Source organism: Sorex fumeus, unplaced genomic scaffold, assembly GCF_029834395.1.
Source record: "Sorex fumeus unplaced genomic scaffold, SorFum_2.1 ptg000003l, whole genome shotgun sequence".
NCBI classification, from domain to species: domain Eukaryota; kingdom Metazoa; phylum Chordata; class Mammalia; order Eulipotyphla; family Soricidae; genus Sorex; species Sorex fumeus.
Window position 1 is genome coordinate 20,703,939 of NW_026606060.1, and position 19,070 is coordinate 20,723,008.

Consider the following 19,070-nt stretch of genomic DNA (forward strand, 5'->3'; position numbering starts at 1 on the left):
TTATGTTCTGGCCTGTACCACTGTGGAAGGGTAAATACCATAATGATAACAGTAGTAAGTGGCAGCATCCTCAGACTTCAGGCTGCTGATGGTGAGAGTGAAATCTGCCCCAGATCCACTGCCGCTGAACCGGGGTGGGACATCTGGCCCTAAATTGGTCGCATAACTGATCAGGAGCCTGGGAGCTTTCCCTGGTTTCTGCTGATACCAGGCTAAATTACGGTAATTATTCTGACTGGCCTTGCAGGTGATGGTGACTTTCTCTTCCAGAGATGCAGACACGGATGGAGTCTTGGTCATCTGGATATCACACCAGGAACCTTGGGTTGAAAACAGAACCACACATTATCACCACCATTCATTGTACTTTAAATTATTTTCCCTGAAGCACGGGTAGCACTAGGTCCAGTAAACCCTCGTTTCCCTCCTTACTCGGGAGCCAGAGCAGCAGGAAGCTGAGATGCTGCACAGGGGCCCTCAGGTCCACTCTGGGTGTCACAGAAACTGACCCTGCAGGGTGACACAGACTATTATGGAGTGTGCCGTCATGAGTTCTGAGGACTTGCAAATGAGAGGGGGCTGGGCATGCTGGGCAGACAGGGGGAGAGAGGGTGTGGGGGGACCAACTCAGCTGCAGGGAAGTCAGGGGCGCAGGTCCCTGTGGGGAAGCGGAACTTTGCCCACAGAGAACATGCTCCTCTCCAGGACCCAGGAGGGCCTCAGTGTGAGCACAGAAGGACAGGTCCCTAGTCTCCTGAGAGTCAGGACATAGCTTCTTGCTGTCTCTGCCCCAGGAACAGGCTCTGTCAGACCACACCATCACAGACACTCTCAGGAATTGTACAGCCTCCTTTAATTCACAGCTGTGGATAAACTTGAGACAAAGATCTAATATATATTGAAATACCAATATTACAGAGTTTAGGGAGGGCTTAAAAGTTTTTAATTTTTTTTGTGGAGTGGGGACTCTCTTTTAGTGCTCAGAGAACTCAACAGTCACTCTGAACATAATTCAGTCATCCAGTATGAGCAGCTCAATGCTGGGGTCCATGGATGCAAAGCTCTTGTGGTGCTGCACTGTGGGGAACTTTCAGACTTTTATCTGCAGGTACTCTGGGTAATGTTGGTCCTGGGCTCTCATGTGAAGCCCAGCTCATGTCTGCTGAGGTGTCAGTCTCCTTCACCAATTCTGGTATTATTTTGTGTGAGAAATTGTTTTTTTTGGTAGACAGAATTGCAATGAGTGAAAAAAACTGTACCAAATTTTTGTGTCTTGATACATAACTTTTTGTTAAGATAGAGAATATCAGAAAGGCCAACCCATTTTCCTGTTCATCCCTCCAGACTTCTTCACCTGAGATATTATCCCATTACTTTCACCTCAGCCGAAGGGTTAGATTTCTCCCTTTTCATCTTCAAAAACGTGTTCCTTTCCCAACTCTAATTCATAAAAAACAGACCTGAAAATTCCTTGACCTTCTTGAACCTCTCTTCCCATTTATCATCCTCTTCCCCTGAGCTGGTGTTCAGATGCGATGGTTGAGACAGCCCAACTTTATCGAGTTCTCATTGAATTTCCTCTGTCCCAACACAGTTACATCCCTTGCTCAAAAATTGTGTTGCTCCAGAGACACAGAGGCTCTCAGATACCGTATGTACCACCTAATGTCTTAAGAAGACTGAGATGATAGCATTACAGACAGCAAATGAGAATATCCTCACATTTTATGGGATTCAAGACAGTAGACAAACACCTTCATAGAATGCAGGGTGCCACAAGGGTGGACAGTCTGTGTGGAGTGAAGATAGAACCACACAAGGAGAAGTATCACTCTGTCCTGGAGCAGAGATCCAGGCTGTGTGAGTCAGCATCCGGGTTCCTAAGGGTGCCATCCCACCACCCCATCAATATCAATGTTCTTTCATTCTAGAGACTGTGCCTGGAACTGCAAACCCAGCTCTCCCTGCACAGTCCTGTGATCTTCCTATCACTGAATTCAGCACCCAGCAGACCAATCCAGAATCTACTGAACCACTAGCCCAGAAGAACATACACATGCTGAAGTACTGAGTATCCTGGGTAGGGTCTGGAATATTCCCCAGAAAGAGGCAGGTCCGAGGGGAGCCCGGCAGTGATTATGGAGTCTAGAGAAGACAGTTTCCTCTCCAGTGATCAGTCAGTGACTGGGGACTCCCCGAGTTCTTCTGTCAAACAGGAACAGCTCCGGGGCTCCACTTCTGCAGGGCCCAGGAAAGGACCCTCCAGGGCCATTTACTGCCTCACACCTGACTTAGCTGGAGAGATCTCCCCACCCTGCCACCATTGCTTTTCCTGTAGCAGTATCTTGGTCCAAATGAATCTTCTTGCACCACTGAGGAACTTTTTAACCAATCCCTGTATTATGAACTGCTCCCTGCACTGCACTTAGCAGCAAAGAACCTGTCACGGATTCATGGAGACAGGTCAGAACTTGGGGTCAGCAATGGCAGCAAGTAGGAGAATCCTGGGCTGTAACTCTGCAGGCACAACAGCCTGTGTGATGCAGGATGACCTGCGGTCGGTGAATCCAAAACAGAGGTTCCGAGAACCCACATATTCTCGGTCCATCAGGGAGTCAGAGCAGATAGGGTGGGGCTTTGTTTGGAAGGCATTGGGAGGAGAAGAGAGTGATATATTAGAGCTGCCACCCTGTCATGTTGCTATTGGGGAAACCAAGTCCACAGACACTTCAGAAAAGGTTCCGAGGGTGGGAGATAAATGTTCAAAGAGGGGTGTCTGTGACCCTGGATCAATTTTTTGGGGATGGTGAGAGAGCCGTGTGTCTATACTCATTGTCCCAATCCTGACAGAGAAGCAGGGTAGACTGTACTGAAAAGTAGCATAACAACAAATATTGATTTTGTCTTTGTGTCTGTGATGGTGCAGAAGCTCCTGACCAGGCTGGGGGTGGGTGTTGGACACTCTAGGCAATTTTTGGGCATTTGAGCCAAACAGTTCAATGCTAAGAGTTGAGCTCTTGGACATGCTTGAGGCCATTTGCGCCAATGACATCCAGGCAACCCCGCATGCCTGTCTACCAAGGTGAGTCAGGTGGTACTAGAGACCTCCACGAATGCTCCCATACTCGGGGAAATTGAGCTTCCAGGGATCATTTGGATGGATTGAAGGCATAACCCTCAATCCATGTACCTTCTCTGCAGCCCTGGCTTAGGCTGATCTCAGGATGAGATGCTCCTCACACTGTGGCCCTGCAGGTGAGGGACCCTCTCCTAGAAACAGCCAGGGAAGCTGGAGAAGCGCCACACAGTGACATCTTAGTGGACAAAAGAACAGGACAACCCATACATTAACACCTGGAAATTAATTCATTCAGTCTGATGCATTTTCTGGTCAGAAAACAAAAAAGCCAACAGCTTTATTTCTAAGGCAATATTGGACTTTTACACTTTAAGCTATAATTAAATCTAGAGGCCTTTTCCCTCAGAAATTAGAGCACAATGGGGTGAGATAAAGAGAATGGCAAAGTCCTCCACCACTTCCATGATGTCCTAATGAGGCTGACCCTGCCCAGAGGGTGCCTGGGTATAAAGCGTCAGGTCTTGCTCCCTCCCAGGAACTCACAGGCTGCGGGATCACATCACACACCCGGTATTCTCACACTCTGGGAGGCTGGAGAAGAAGGTCATGGTTTTACAGCATTACTTCCCCTGAGACCCTCCTCCTGTCAGCAGGAGCCCCTCACTCCCTTTGTCCCCACAGACTCTACTGGGTGTGTGGACACAGAGTGGATCCCTGGTGTCTCTATACTCCCACCTGTGCCCTCCTGTTACATCATTGTATCTTAAGTGACACTACAGCTCTGTCTCCCATTGTGAAACTGGTTGGGGCATCATAGCAGTTCATAGAAGACAGGCAGGACAGGACTTCTCTCTCCAAAGCAGAAAAGGGTGAAAATATCGCTCCAACTCAGATTCTGAAGGCTTCATACTTTTCCACCACACCAAGAGTCCCTGCCACTGCTGACCACAGGCCTGTGACTCTAAGATCTAGGGATTCTCTTGTCACTTCTGGGGTCAGTCTGCCATCTGGTGACCTCTGTGTGATACAGCAACTTAATACGCTTCAGGCGCTGGTGGTCCCTGTGCTCTTGGGAGACTCAGCCAGACTTTCCCCAAGTTTTTGGAACAGAGACTGAGACTGTAAACCCAGCCAGACTACGTGGAAATCTACCTCATAAGGCCAATTGAATGGTCAACTTCAATCTCTGTGCATTGGAGTCAGCCACAGAGAATGAGACAAACAGACACACAGTGAGACCAACAAACACACATAGAAGAACTATCCAAGATTTAGAATGGCCTGGGCAGCCCCACTGAGCTCGTAAGAAGCTGTTTATTCAATGTAATGTCGCTCCCTACAAACTGGGTCCCAACAGGCAAGCTAGTGTTTAAGTTAACAGGGACATTAGGACAGTTGGTAAGCACATCAACATTCAGTGGTGCATGAGGAGCAGAGACTGTGGTGTCTCACAATCAGCAGGCACCTTACAGTACAAAGTATGGGCACTTTCTGATTATGTTCTTGCCTCTGATGCCCTCTACATCTATAAGATCCTAAAATCTTATTTTAGCCTTTTATCGGTGTATTTATGCTTCTTTTGTAGCACTCTTTCATTTGTGATGGAGCAATAGCACAGCGGGTAGGGCATTTCCCTTCACCAGGTCGACCTGAGTTCGATTCCTCTGTCCCTCTTAGAGAGCCTGGCAAGCTACTGAGAGTATCCTGCCTGCACAGCAGAGCCTGGCAAGCTCCCTGTGGCATGTTCAATATGCCAGAAACAGTAACAAGTCTCTCAATGGAGACGTTACTGGCGCCCGCTTGAGTCAATCGATGAACAATGGGAGGACAGTGCTACTGTGCTATAGTGAAGTGCTATTTATTTTTCTCTTGGCTATAGTTTTGCGTGCCTAATCATGCCTCTAAGTCTCAAATTGTTTTTCCCAGGGACTATCACGAACTTGGTATTTGTGAAAAGGAGAAAATCTTCCACAAGACCATGAGGGAACAAAGTAGTTCATATTCCTAAGAGGCCAACTAGTTGAGGAGAAGTGATGACCACCTAATCAGGGTAGAGGAGAGATGTTTATCACAGGTAGGTTAAGTGCTAGGTGCTGTGATCCCAAGAGATGTGATGGATGTTACTTTGGAAAATGGAGGAGGCTCCGGAGATGAGGAGGAGCATTGAAGGGTAATGGAACACATGGGGGTGGGATGGCAGAGAGCAGAGAGCTCCTGACTCCTCTCTGGTGTGGTTAATCCAGCCTCATTCCTCCTCCAGGATAACCCAGACCAGCTCTGAGAACCACAGTGGATGCATCACTGAGGAGCCCTCCCGACCTTGAGCTCTAGACCAAGACTGATAAAGTTTGTTTCTACTGTTCTATGAGAAAGCCAGGGTGTAATTCAATCTTTTTTGACCCAAAATGCTTTCTTGGTGTGTTATAATTTAAATCCAGAGCTTCATACTTGGGACTTGGGTAACACGTTTTCTATATCTGAGTTACATGCCTGCTCTTAGAGTGATTTTTGGCTTGTGCTTTTCCAATTTGAGAATCTCTCTACAAGTTATTGTGTAAGAGAGACTTGAAATGCAACTAGCACAACTCGGTAGTAGTTTTACTTCTGGTCATTATAACCTTTAACTATGCCGTTGTGTCTAAATGCAGCCATGCTGCAGACCAATGGAACAGGATTGAAATACTGACATCTCCCCCCAAACATACGATCATCTAATCTTTGACAAGGGAGCAAGAAATGTGAAGTGAAGCAAGAAAAGCCTCTCTAAGAGATTGTGCTGCAAAACTGGACAGCTACATGCAAAAAAATGGGCTCAGATCTCTGCCAAACACCATGCACAAAAAAGTAAGATCAAAATGAATTAAAGACCTCAAAATCAGACCGGAATCCTTAAGATACATTGAAGACAAAGTTGGCAAAACCCTCCATGACATTGAAGCTAATTGTATCTTCAAATATGTCATGCCACTGACCAAGCAAATGAAAATAGAGACAGACTAAAGGGACTATCTTATACTAAGAAGCTTCTGCACCTCCAAAGAAACAGTGACCAAAATACAAAGACAGTCTACAGAATGGGAAAGGATATTCGCCCAATACACATCTGATATGGGGTTGATATCAAGGATATACAAAGGACTGGTTGAACTCCACAAGAAGAAAACATCCAAGTCGGTCAAAAAATGGGGCGACGAAATGAACAGAAACTTTCTCAAAGAAATCCGAATGGCAAAAAGGCACATGAGAAAATGCTCTACATCATTAATCATTAATCAGGGAGACGCAGATCAAAACAACAATGAGATATCATCTCAGACATCCAAAAGAACAAAAGCAACTGGTGCTGGCCCACATCCAAAAGAACAAAAGCAACTGGTGCTGGCGCGGATGTGGAAAGAAAGGGACCCTCCTTCACTGCTAGTGGGAATGCCGACTGGTTAAGCCCTTTTGAAAAACAGTATGGACGATTCTCAAAAAATTAGAAATTGAGCTCTCATTTGACCCAGCAATACCACTCCCAGGAATGTATCCCAGAGAGGTAAAAAAGCATAGTCGAAGTGACACATGCACTTTTTTTTCATTGCAGCACTCTTTACAATAGCCAGAATCTGGAAAAAACCTGAGTGCCCGAGAACAGATGACTGGTTAAAGAAACTTTGGTAGATTTACACAATGGAGTACTATGCAGCTGTTAGAAAAGATGAAGTCATGAAATTTACATACAAGCGGTACTACATGGAAAGTATCGTGTTAAGCGAAATGAGTCAGAAATAGAGGGATAGACATAGAAAGATTGCATTCATCTGGGGAACATAAAGTAACAAAATAGGAGACTAACACCCAAGAGTGGCCAAGATTAGTACCAGAAACTTTGATCCATGGCTTGGAGGCCAGCCACACATGCTAGGGGAAAAGGGAGCTCAGGTAGAGAAGGGAGCACCAAACAAAGGGTGTTTGGAGGATCCTCCCAGGATGGGAGAAGCATGCTGAAAGTAGACTATAGACCAAACATGATTGCCACTCAATGCCTCTTTTGCAAACCACAGTGATCAAAAGGAGAGAGAGAACAAAAGGGAATGCCCTGCCACAGAGGCAGGATGGAATGGGGGGATGGGGTGGTGGAAAATGGGCACTGGTGAAGAGATGGGTACTTGATCATTGTATAACTGAAACCCAAGCACGAAAAATTTGTAAGTCTACAACTGTACCTCATGGTGTTTCACTAAGAAAAATTAAAAATAAATAAATAAATAAATAAAAGAATCAAATCTGGGTCAACTGTAAGCAAGGCAAAACTCTTACTTCTGTGCTACAGGCCCATTATTAGATTTTGAAGACTCTAACAGGGTGTCAATTATTCACCTCAAACTATATCTCTTTGGCATATTAATTATTCAGAATTTATTTTTGTTGAACGACTACAGAAAACAGTAAAACTTGAGCAAAGTGAAAATTAGCCCTATGTCTGAGATATTTAGATTTGCAGGGGAAATTTTCATATGTAAGCTTCTCCCCTCACAGCCCCAGGAAGGAAAAATTATTCTGAATCTCTAGAAACTGATCAATGGGGATGGTCAGGCCTTAAATCTGTGTAATAACAATAACCTTGTTTACTGTGCTTTGTCTAGTTACCCCCCATAAGTGCCTCCATCATATTCTTTTCTTTTCTTCTGGTATGTGTGTGTTGTGGGGGGAGAACAGGTGGGAGGTAGGGGAGACTATACCCAGTGGTGCTCAGGGCTCACTTCTGGAGGTTTTCAGGGGACCGTTATGTGGGGATGGGGATGAAAACTAGGTTGACTATGCACAAGACAACCGCCTTATTGTGGTACTACTGCGTCAGCCCCATATTATTTTCTATTTAAATGGATATATTTCTTCTAAAGACAGCTAAAGACCACCGAGGCCCAGCCAAGGCCATGCTGGGAGCACTCTCCACACACTTGGATGAGCCTCATGCATAAAAGAACTGACAGAGGAACCCAGGTGTGTGGGACCCGGGGCTGAGATCTCCAAGCCTGTACAGTTTGGGACTGGACCTGCCAGTAACTAGACAGTTACACCCACCAACTGCCGTGTAACTCCAACAACGGCCAGGATCCAGAGATTATCACACTCAGCTCCCGGAAGCGCACGGCCGCATTCGCGGCTGCACGACCTCTTATCATCTCATTCCTAATTCGGTCAAACTGGCAGGCTACCAAATGTAACATGCCCACACGGCAGAGTCTGGCAAACTCCCCGTGGTATACCCAATATGCCAAATACCAGTAACAATGATGGGTCTCATTCTCCTAACCCTGAAAAAGCCTTGAATATGGCACTTAAAAAAAATATCTCAGGGCTAGGACGAAGAAGACGTTACTGGCACCTGCTCGAGGCAATCGACGAACAACAGGGTGGTCGTGATCGTGATCGTGATTTCTTCTTTGGGGACAGTACTCAGAGATCTGTAGGGCCACACACAGCTATGCTCAGGCGACCAGGTAGTGCTGGGTTCCATCCTCGGTTGATTGCATGCAAGGCTACACCTTAACACCTATACTACTGCTCTGGTTCCGGAGATGATGTTCAAAATGATGACTTGGGCAGAATTACTCCATTTTCTAAAATGTATTGGTTAATACCTCCCGTATATACAGGAAACATATATGTCATTGAATTTCTGTTCTAATTGCTCTTAATATTTAATTACAGGTGGTGTCATTCAAAAAGGTAGAAGGGTAGAGAGAAAAATTATTTTAACTCTTGCATCTTTTCATAATTGTAAACCCTAATGTTTGTTCTTTAATTATTTTTTCTTTCTCCCAACATGGGCAACAAAATCAGAAGTTCTATGCGTGTTGAGCAGGATAAACCAAGAAAGGGATGTTTTGAAAAATAAGAAACTTTCATGAAAAGGAATCTTAATAGTTAATTATGTATATACACAAGCAACAAATATTTTCAAGGAATTAACAGTCCAGCCACTATCTGAAGTCAAAATATAATAGTGATAATATAATAGTGATAACAATAAAAATTACCTTATACTAACTCAAGTATGAGTACATACCAACAAAACTTGGATGGTTTAGTGAATTATGGATTTATGGACCTAACCTATAGTTTCTGATTCAGAAAATTTGGAAGGATTTTCAGTTTAGCAAATTTGTGTTTATACTATGTGGTTCAGACTTCAAAGTGCTAATTCCCACTTATAAAAACCTGTCAGATACAATTATAATTTTCTTACAATTTAATTTACTACATAATGACAACATAATCGTACCATTCAATTGTCAGTAAGGTAAAGAATGGTACAAACTGAAGTAGGTGGACACCCAGGGATTGCATATATGAGGCAGAGAGAAGAGAGATGATCACTTTCTCCAGATAAACCACACAAGGACCATCTGGGAATACTAGGACTGAAAATAGTCTAGGATGATGTCCCAGCAAGCCATGGACCTCGAGTCCTACCGGCCAAATGTGATGGCCATCAAGATACACCTGATGTCCACTTGGTCTTCTCAGCATGGGCGTTAATCCCCACTACCCAATTTGTTAGGGAACTGTGGACTCAGGCTGGAGTGAGCAATTGTATCAGCTCTCTTTTCAGACCACGATGCACTGAAGATAGAAGTTAATTATGCACAGACACGGAGAACCAAATTAAACAAAATTAGAAACTGAGCTCCCATTTGACCCAGCAATACCACTTCTGGGAATATATCCCAGAAATGCGAAAAGGTATAGTAGAATTGACATCTGCACTTATATGTTCATTGCAGCACCGTTTACAATAGCCAAAATATGAAAAAACCCGAGTGCCCGAGAACGGATAACTAATTAAGGAAACTTTGGTACATCTACACAATGTAATACTATGCAGCAGTTAGAAAAGATGAAGTCATGTAATTTCATATAGGTGGTTCAACATGGAAGGTATCATGTTGAGTGAAGTGAGTCAGAAAGGGAGGGACAGACATAGAAAGATTGCACTCATTTGTAGAATAGAGGGTAACAGAATGGGAGACTAACACCCAAGAACAGTAGAGATAAGTACCAGGAGGATTACTCCACAGCTAAAAGCTGGCCTCGCATGCTAGGGGAAAAGGCAGCTCAGATAGAGAAGGGACCACCGAATAAAGGGTGCTAGGGGGGTCCGCTCAGGATAGGGGATGCGGGCTAAAAGTGAACTATGGAAACTTAATACCTCTATTGCAATCTACAACACCCAAAAGGAGAGCAAGAGCAACAGGGAATGCCCTGTCATATAGTTGGGGTGGGGTGGGGGGATGGGATGGGGGTTGTGGGAGGGATACTGGGATCATTGGTGGTGAAGATTGGGCACTGGTGGAGGGATGGGTACTTGATAATTGTGTAACTGAAACGCAAGCACGAAAGTTTGTACCCATTGTGTTTCACTAATAAAAATATTATAAAAATTTTTTTAAAAAGACTTGACAAGGTTGAGGTGATAACACTTCTGGACGGCAGATGAGAATGTCCTCACAGTGATTGGGATTCACAGACACTAGACAAACTCCTCTATGGGGTTCAGGGTGCCATAGACAGTGATGGAGTCAGAGTTGGTGAACATAGAACTAACGAAGAGAACTGTCACTCTAGCTCAGGCAAAGATCCACGCCGTGGGAATCAGCATCCGGGTTCCTAAGGATGCCATCCTCCTCCCACCCCATCAACATCACTGTTATTTCATTCTAGAGGCTGTCCATGGAACTGCAAACCCAGCTCTCCCTGCACAGTCCTATGGTGTCCCCATTACTGAATTCAGCACCCGACAGACCAAACCAGACCTCCAGGAACCACTAGCCCAGCAGGACATACACATGCCAGAGTACTGAGTATCCTGTGGAGGGGCTGGAATATTCCCCAGGAAGTGGCAGATTTCATGGGAGCCCTGCAGTGATCCTGTAGTCTAGAGAAGACGGGTTCCTCTCCAGTGATCAGCCTGTGACTGGGGCTCCCCGAGTTCTTCTGTCAGACTGGAGCAGCTCCCAAGGACCCCATTCTGCAGGGTCCAGGACAGGACCCTCCAGACCCATTTTGTGCCTCACACCTGACTTAGCAGGAGAGACCTCCCCACCCTGCTACCATTGCTCTTCATGCAGCAGGATCCTACTTTCAGTGGGTCCTATCTGCCTTCCTTTGAGAGCTTAAAACCAATCCCTACTGACTTAGTACTGCTTTTAACAAACTTACCAAAAATACCCTGTCAGGGATTCATGGAGATGAATCAGAACTAGGTTCATCAGTGGACAGAGGGTAAGAGAAACCTGGGTCCCAAACTCTGCAGGCACTATAGCCTGTGTGACACTGGATGATCTAGCTGTGATTTCCAAACAAGAGAAATAGAATCCACACACTTTAGCTGCATGAGGGAGGCAGAATATTTGTGGTAGGGCTGTGTTTGGATAGGAGAAGGGACTTGTAGAAGAAAGAGTGTGGTTTCAGAGCTTGTCATGTTGCTATAAGAGATCCAAGATTACAGATGCCTTAGAAGAGGAACAGAGGCTGGGGGGTTAGTGCCCAGTGTCAGTTCCTGTGATCCTGAGCACTTTCCCTGGGATGCTGAGAGAGCCGTGTGTCTGCACTCATTGTAACCCAACCCAGAGAGAACACCAAATTGGAATGTAAACCAATCATAGTCAGGGAAGAAATTCTGCCATTTTTTTGATTATTTGATTTCTGTGTGGCTTGGTGCGGTACAGAAATTGTGCCCGTAGCTTTGGGTTCTGGTCTCTCCTGGCAATTCTTGGCCAGCTGAGCCAACTCTTTCTGTGTAAGAGATGAGGATCTGCAACTTTTGTGGCATAGGGTTCTGGGGACCACCATGGCAGCTCATCCCATCCCTCAATGCTTGTATCTACCAAGGTCATCCAGGTTATATCCCAGGAATTCCCCATTGACACCAGAAGAATCTGTGGTTCATGAGATCATATGGGTGGATTGGAGATATAAAGCTCAACCTCTGTGCTTTCTTTTCTGCCCTGGTCAAGGTCCCTCAGGGTCACTTCTGGTGAGATTCTATCAGCACCATACCCCCTGGATGCATTTTTCTGTGACCAATTATACAATGTAAGACCTAAGCTGTTGTAAAGGGTGACTATCTCACCATGAGGTTTTTGCTAAGGCAAAGTTTTCCCGCCAAGATATATGGGGAATATAAAGTGATTAATAACCTTAGTAAACTGGTCAAATAGCTGAAGATAAATGACAAAAAGGTGACCAGGAGTTCAGAAGAGATGTCAGTCACACCTAGGTAAGTCCTAGGTACTAGGTTCCCATGACATGTCAGAGGTGTTATTTTGGAATAGGGAGAAATTAGGAGGAAGTGAGGAGGAGCCTGTAAGGATAATGGCATGCATTTGGGTGGGTTGACAGAAAGCAGAGGGCTCCCAGTTCCACTCTAGAGTGGTTAATCCAGCCTCATTCCTACTTCCAGGATAACCAGACCAGCTCTGAGAACCACAGTGGCTGCAACACTAAGGAGGCCTCAATGACATGACTCAATACCAAGAGAGTGTTTCTATGACTCCATTAAAAAGCCAGGGGAATTATTCAACCATCTTTGACCCAAAATGCTTCGTGGTGTGTTATGGTTCAACCCCAAGGCCTCATTTATGGGAAACACATTTTTCATGGCACAGTTCCATGCCTAGTCCTAGGTGATTTTGGTTATGAGGCTGTGTTCCATCCTAAACAATGTGTGAATGTCTCTACAAATGATTGTATAGGAGAGATTTGAAACATGATTAGTGCAACCCAGGGGTGGTTTTACATTTGAGCTCAGTATAATTTTAGACTATTTAAGCATGTCTTCAATGCAGCCATGTCTTCTACTATACTCTATACAACTTTGTTGCATACTATTTCCAGCTAACATTGTGTTTTTAAGAAGAAATAAAAAGCACTGGGACAACCAAGCTGCCAATTGTTAATCATAGACTCTGCACCATGCCTATGTCATTCTCTCAAGTGTCAGTGATCCACATGGCAAGTCACGTGGTGGGTAATTGTAGCCTGCCCTAAGGTGTGCTGGTTCCTAGGTGGGACAGAGACCCTCTCTTGGAACCATGAAGAAAAGTACTATAGGCTTCCATGGGGATATGCCATATTGCCTCTGTACTACAGAGATGGAGAGAAAACACAGTGAGACAAATATAAACTATGTCCCACCCTCTAGTCTTTGCAGTGAGTTGTGCTGCCTGTTTTGAGAGGACTGAGAGAGTGCCCTTTGTTTTTGCAGATGAAAACTTGTTCCTACACATTTATCAGCCATTCATTGGATGTATCTTTGGAAGTCAGAGGGGATTAATATGACTAAACATGAAATTGATAATTGTGATAATAAATTATTTTGTATTTTAAACATTTTATGAAGGCATAAAACCAGCAATGTGCTCAGCCTCTGCCCCTCCAACATCCAGTCCAGCTGCATGAAAGGAAGGTCCCCACACAAGGGCCTCTGTGAGACAATGGAGCACAGATCTGGGCTCAGAGTGAGATGGGGGCTCTGGAACCCTGACACTCAGCAGGTACTGGGCAGGACATAGAGGACATGGGTTATCTCTAGAGGAAGAGTGTCCACCAGGTGACTTGTCTGAAAGGAGGAGCCCAGGGAACTCAGGGTCAGCCTGGTCTCAGGATACAATCATCCTCAGTTCATTGTGAGTTTCCTATGGGACCACAGTGAAAAAGGGTCACTGCCTGCCACGTTGTGCCTCCTGCTACAAGAATTCACCTATTGCAGGACTGTGTCTGCCCCATGAGCAAGTGTCAGAGAAGCTCCCACTCAGCATTCTGCTTTCCATGACACCACTCACCAAGAGGGTCCTGCCCAGGAATCTGTGGCTAGGAGTCAGAATTAGGGTGGACTGGGCAGAAATGAGAGAAAGCAGAGCCCAGAACTCTGGACGTACTAGGGCCCATGTGTGATCAGGATAAACTGCGGCCTGTGAGTTTAGGACAGGGAGTCAGAGATGACACACTGGAGTCTCCATCATGGACACAGAGAAGCCCTGGAGGTGCAGGTGGAGGAGGTGTGAAGGACTGGGGAAGGGACGAGTAGGATCTTGGAGCTGTGAAGGACTTTTATTTGTTTGTTGGTTTGGGGCCTACAACCTCCAGTGCTTAGGCTTATTCCTGACTTAGGTCTCACTTCTGGACGGGAACAACTTGGGTTGCAGGGTTCCAGCAAGGTCAACCACATGCCAGGCAAACACTTTGCTATCTCTTCAACCACATTTGAAGCAGTTCACTACACAAATGTACATAGTGCAGTAGTTCCGTTATAGTTTAGGATCTTCTTGGAAAAACTGTGTCACTTGCCTGATAGTTAGGTAGTAACATTTCCCGTACAAATGTGGGTAAGGCACGGAGGATGGCTTCCCATCAGCTGTCAGTTCACTACAACAGGTCATTCATAGTACACAGTCCCCGACATACCTGCTGCTCTGCCAGACCTGTGCCTCTGCCCCGGCCCCACTGTGGAATGTCTGCAGTAGAGCATGGGCTCTCATGGTCCAGAGCCAACATCTTAAGCCTTGTCCTTGAAGGCCCCCAATTCCTTCCTCTTACTGACTCACAGATTCTGCTGTCTCCTCACCATCAAAGAACAAGTGTGGACATCTGGCCCTGGCCATGTTGGGAGTTGGTGTTCAGGGCTTTATGACTATGGATGGAAACTCAAAAGGTGAATGTATTTGGAAACTCTAGTGCCCTCAGGTTCCACCCTGCTAATCTGAAGAGTAAAATCTCTCCCCGACCCACTGCCACTGAACCTGTCTGGGGCATCTGAGCATCAGAAACTCTGTACATTAGGCCCTTTGTCAATTTTCCTGATTTCTCATAGAATCAACCCAGGTAGGTGATTTCATTACTATGTATGAGGTTCTGGCTAGACTGCAGGAGATGGAGCCTGGTTCTCCAGGAATTATGGAGAGGGACAGTGGAGACTGGGTCAGCACAACATCACCTCTGGATCCTAATTACAAAAAGAAATGAAAATAGTGCAAGATTCCTTCACATATGATCAACTTCATTGTTTTCTGATTTTTCCCCACGATACTCCCTTTCCTCACTGCCATTTCTTTAATGCTTTATACTTATACATCAAACCTGTTCATGGGAATGAACAAGATGTTTAGAAATGAGAAAGTAACCTTTAATCCACTGTATCTTCTCTACTTTCTCGTCACATCTCTCCAGAGCAAAAACCTTTGTTCTTTCCAGAATGTTTCTGACTTACGTCACTTACCCCACCAACACACAGAGAGAAAGACCCGCAAGGAGACCCCACACTCCCCTCCTGAGCTGTTTCTATTTATCATGTCCTCTGTGTCCTTATCTGGGACCAGAGTATTAGTAGCCAACGACCTGAGCAAGGAAACTCACTTTGAAAAGTTAAGCTGAGGAATCCTGGTGAATGAGAGCAAGTCAGAGTTAATCAGACTTAACTATAGATCCTCCCCTGGGACAACATGCAAATACACGGATGGATACATGGGTGTCAAAACATGCTTAAAAAGGGGTGCCTCTCATTTGAGCAAGCTAACTTTGTTTTTACTTTTCTAAATATAAAACAACGAATAGCTTTGGGGGTTGCTCATAAGTTAGAGACTTTAACAGGGAATATCTTTTCAGTTTTCATATGGAAAAACTGGGCATTCGTCCCTTTATCTTTTACTACCAATAGACTTCTAGATACTTTATTCCCATGAAAAGTGTCCACATCATCCTTAGGAAAGTTCTGGCTGTGTTGCATCACTATCTCCCACATGTCCAGTATGAGATAATTCTCTGCTCAGATATTCAAAGTCTCAGATTTTAACAGTCATGGGAGTCAACAATTCTTTGCTTTCTGTTGGTATCAAGTTAACATATGTTTCATATTGTTAGAATCAAATACTAGAAGTTGCCTTCTCCTGGACCTAGGGAATTGAATTCATTACGTTTACATACAACGAGTTTGAGAGAGAAAATATAACCCCCTCTTACTGACAAGGCTTTATAACGTTGATAAGATAAAAATAGGAGAAATGTTTGCCTGTTTTTCCCTCATAAAACAGAAACTAGTCTCCTGCTCCTTCCTGCCTCACCTTCCCTGGTATCTGACATTGAACTGTGGGAGACCCTGCTGTCTGCTGGACACAATGTCTTTGCTCGCAGGAGGAATCACCTATGAGCAATGTAGGACTCTCACCCAATTAACCAAGAATGAGAATCCTGATTCTTCTTCCTCTGCAGTAGGAGCAGTGAGGAGTGAAGTGGGGAGAACAGTGAAGCCCCCATGGCCTGAGGTGCCCCTGATACTGATCCTGCTCAGAGGGTGCTGGGTGTGAAGCCTCAGTTCAGGCTTCCTCACAGGAACACACAGGCTGGAGGCTCTCACCACACACACGGGATTTTCTCACTCTAAGAGGCCAGAGAGGAAAGGTCTAGGTCCCTCGGGGTCACTTCTGGTGAGACCCTCCTCCTGTCAGCAGGAGCCTCTCCTTCCCCTTGTCCTCACAGGCCTCTCCTGTGTGGTGCCTCTGGGGACAGAGGGTGTCTTCCTTGTCTCTGTATACTCTCATCTAATTCCCCTCCGGGGACCTCATTTCACATTCAGCAATGGTCTATGTCTGTATCTACTAATTGTCAAAGTGAAATTTAGTCATGATGTCAGTTGGAGATGTGGAGACTATGGGCGCCCCTACAAACGTTTACAGCAGAACAGCTTGTACTGCACTTGTGCTCACATTGCAGAGAACATGATCATTTGTGTAAAACCAGCCTTGAAGAGCTACTTTTTTCCCTTTATTAATTTATTTTTTTAGTGAAACACCATGATGTATAGTTATAGACTTACAAATTTCTATGCTTGGGTTTCAGTCATACAGTGATCAAGCACCCATCCCTCCACCAGCGCCCATCCTTCACCACTGCGAGTCCCAGCATCCTTCCCACCCGCCATCCCCCCATCCCACCCTGCCTATGTGAGAGCTACTTTTATACATTTACCCTCACACCTACAGGATCCGCTGCCTCTATTGACCACTGGACCCTAACCTCGGTTGTTCTCCCAACACTTCTAAGATCCAGGCTCTGCCTTGCCAGTTCTGGGCTCTGTCTCCCAAATAGTGGCTGTTTTCTGATACAGCAGCTGATATGATTTCAGTGCTTGTGTCAGTGATCCTATTTGAGACTTTCGATAAGTATTTGAAATAGATATTACAATAAATATCCAGTCAGTAAGAACAAAAACGACTTTCCTTCTAAATAAACTGGTCAACTAGTTGGCAAGTAACGACTAACAAAGGGCAGGAATGCAGGAGGGTTGTGTGCCACCAGGAGTTAAGTGCGAGTTTCTTTTATCCTCACATGACATGGATGTAATTTCAGAAAGATATTAAGGAAGTAGGAAAAAATGACAGGTGTGCATGGCAAAATGTCAGGGAGCAGAGGGCTCCTGACTCCTGATGTCGACTTCTCAACCCAAATTCGTGCCTCTTCTGAAATTATCGGGACCCAGTCAGACCCACAGATTCTATTTGAGCAAGGAACCTCTGGGGAGTCAGCCTATGATCCCACATCAGACAGGACATCATGGCAGGGGAGGATGCATCCTGTGAGCCTCCCTCAGTGTGAGGCTATGAAGCTGCTCACGTGTCCTCACAAGTGGCGTGGAAATATATGTGATTATTTAAAATATCTATTAAAACATGGATTCTAGGTTATCTAGAGTGCCCAGGTCAGCATATAGAAACTCTGAATGACACCGTCACCGATTGCTTCTGGAAAATAATCTCTATAAATTTAATCAGCAAATCTGTTTCAGTCAGACAATGGCCTCTCCTGTGTGGAGCCTGGGGGGGGACAGAGGGTATTTTCAGGGACTCTTTATACTCTCATCTAATTTCCCTCCTGGGACCTCATGTCTGTGCTGCTGGAATGAGAAGGAGAATAATGGAGACTAAAGATATTTTTTCAGCATGTAACAGAACTGTCCAGCATTGCACAGCCTGGCTGCATTTGACACACCTTCAGCTGCGGAGGCTCTGGGAGGAACATCCCAGCCTTACAGAGCTGATCTCTGGGGGTTTATGTTCTGACATGTATCACTGTGGGAGGGAGCTTATCATACTGTAGACAGTAATAAGTGGCAGCATCTTCAGGCTTGAAGCTGCTGATGGTGAGAGTGAAATCTGTCCCAGATCCACTGCCACTGAACCGGGGAGGGACATCTTGTCCTAAGTAGGTTGCCCTATAGATCATGAGCCTGGGAGCTTTCCCTGGTTTCTGTTGATACCAGTTTAAATAATTGCTAATGCCCTGACTGGCCTTGCAGGTGATGGTGACTTTGTCTCCCAGAGATGCAGGCACGGATGGAGGCTGGCTCATCTGGATATCACACCTGGCACCTGAGATAAAAAATATATAAGTGGACATCATTATCATTAATCATAGGTTATAAAATTTCCCTGAAGAGCCAGTCAGTTCAAATTTATGTAAACCCTCATGCCCCTCCTTACCCGGGAGCCAGAGCAGCAGGAAGCTGAGGAACTGCACAGGGGCCCTCATGTCCACTCTGGGTGTGACAGACACTGACCCTGCAGGGCGACACAGACTATTATTGAGTGTCCAGGCATGAAATCTGAGGACTTGCAAATGAGAGAGGGCTGGGCATGGTAGGCAAGCAGAGGGGGGAGGGTGTGTGTGGGGACCAGCCCAGGTGCAGGGAAGTTAGGGGGGTGCAGGTCCCTGTGGGGAAGCAGTTCTTTGCCCACAGAGAACATGTTCCTCCCTTGACCCCAGGAGGGCCCCAGTGTGAACACAGAAGGGTGGGTCCTCTGGTCTCCTGAGAATCAGTACAAGGCCTCTTGCTCTCTTTGCCCATGGACAGGCACTGTCAGACTACAGCCACGCAGACCTTCTCAGGAATTGTAGACTCTTTCAATTTCACATCTTTGGATCAAATTCAGGATATTCAATCTTCCACTTA

At 45.5% G+C, this 19,070-nt stretch overlaps 1 pseudogene and 1 gene segment (V, D, J or C); both read right to left on the bottom strand.

Annotated features, from left to right (window-relative positions):
- On the bottom strand, positions 1 to 3,037 carry LOC130028410 (immunoglobulin kappa variable 1-27-like). The segment is given in 3 exon segments: positions 1 to 320; positions 433 to 510; positions 2,938 to 3,037. Coding segments are annotated over 3 exon segments (498 nt in total).
- Positions 3,038 to 5,677: 2,640 nt separating this feature from the next.
- LOC130028419 (immunoglobulin kappa variable 1D-33-like) lies at positions 5,678 to 18,654 on the bottom strand (annotated as a pseudogene).
- Positions 18,655 to 19,070: the final 416 nt, after the last annotated feature.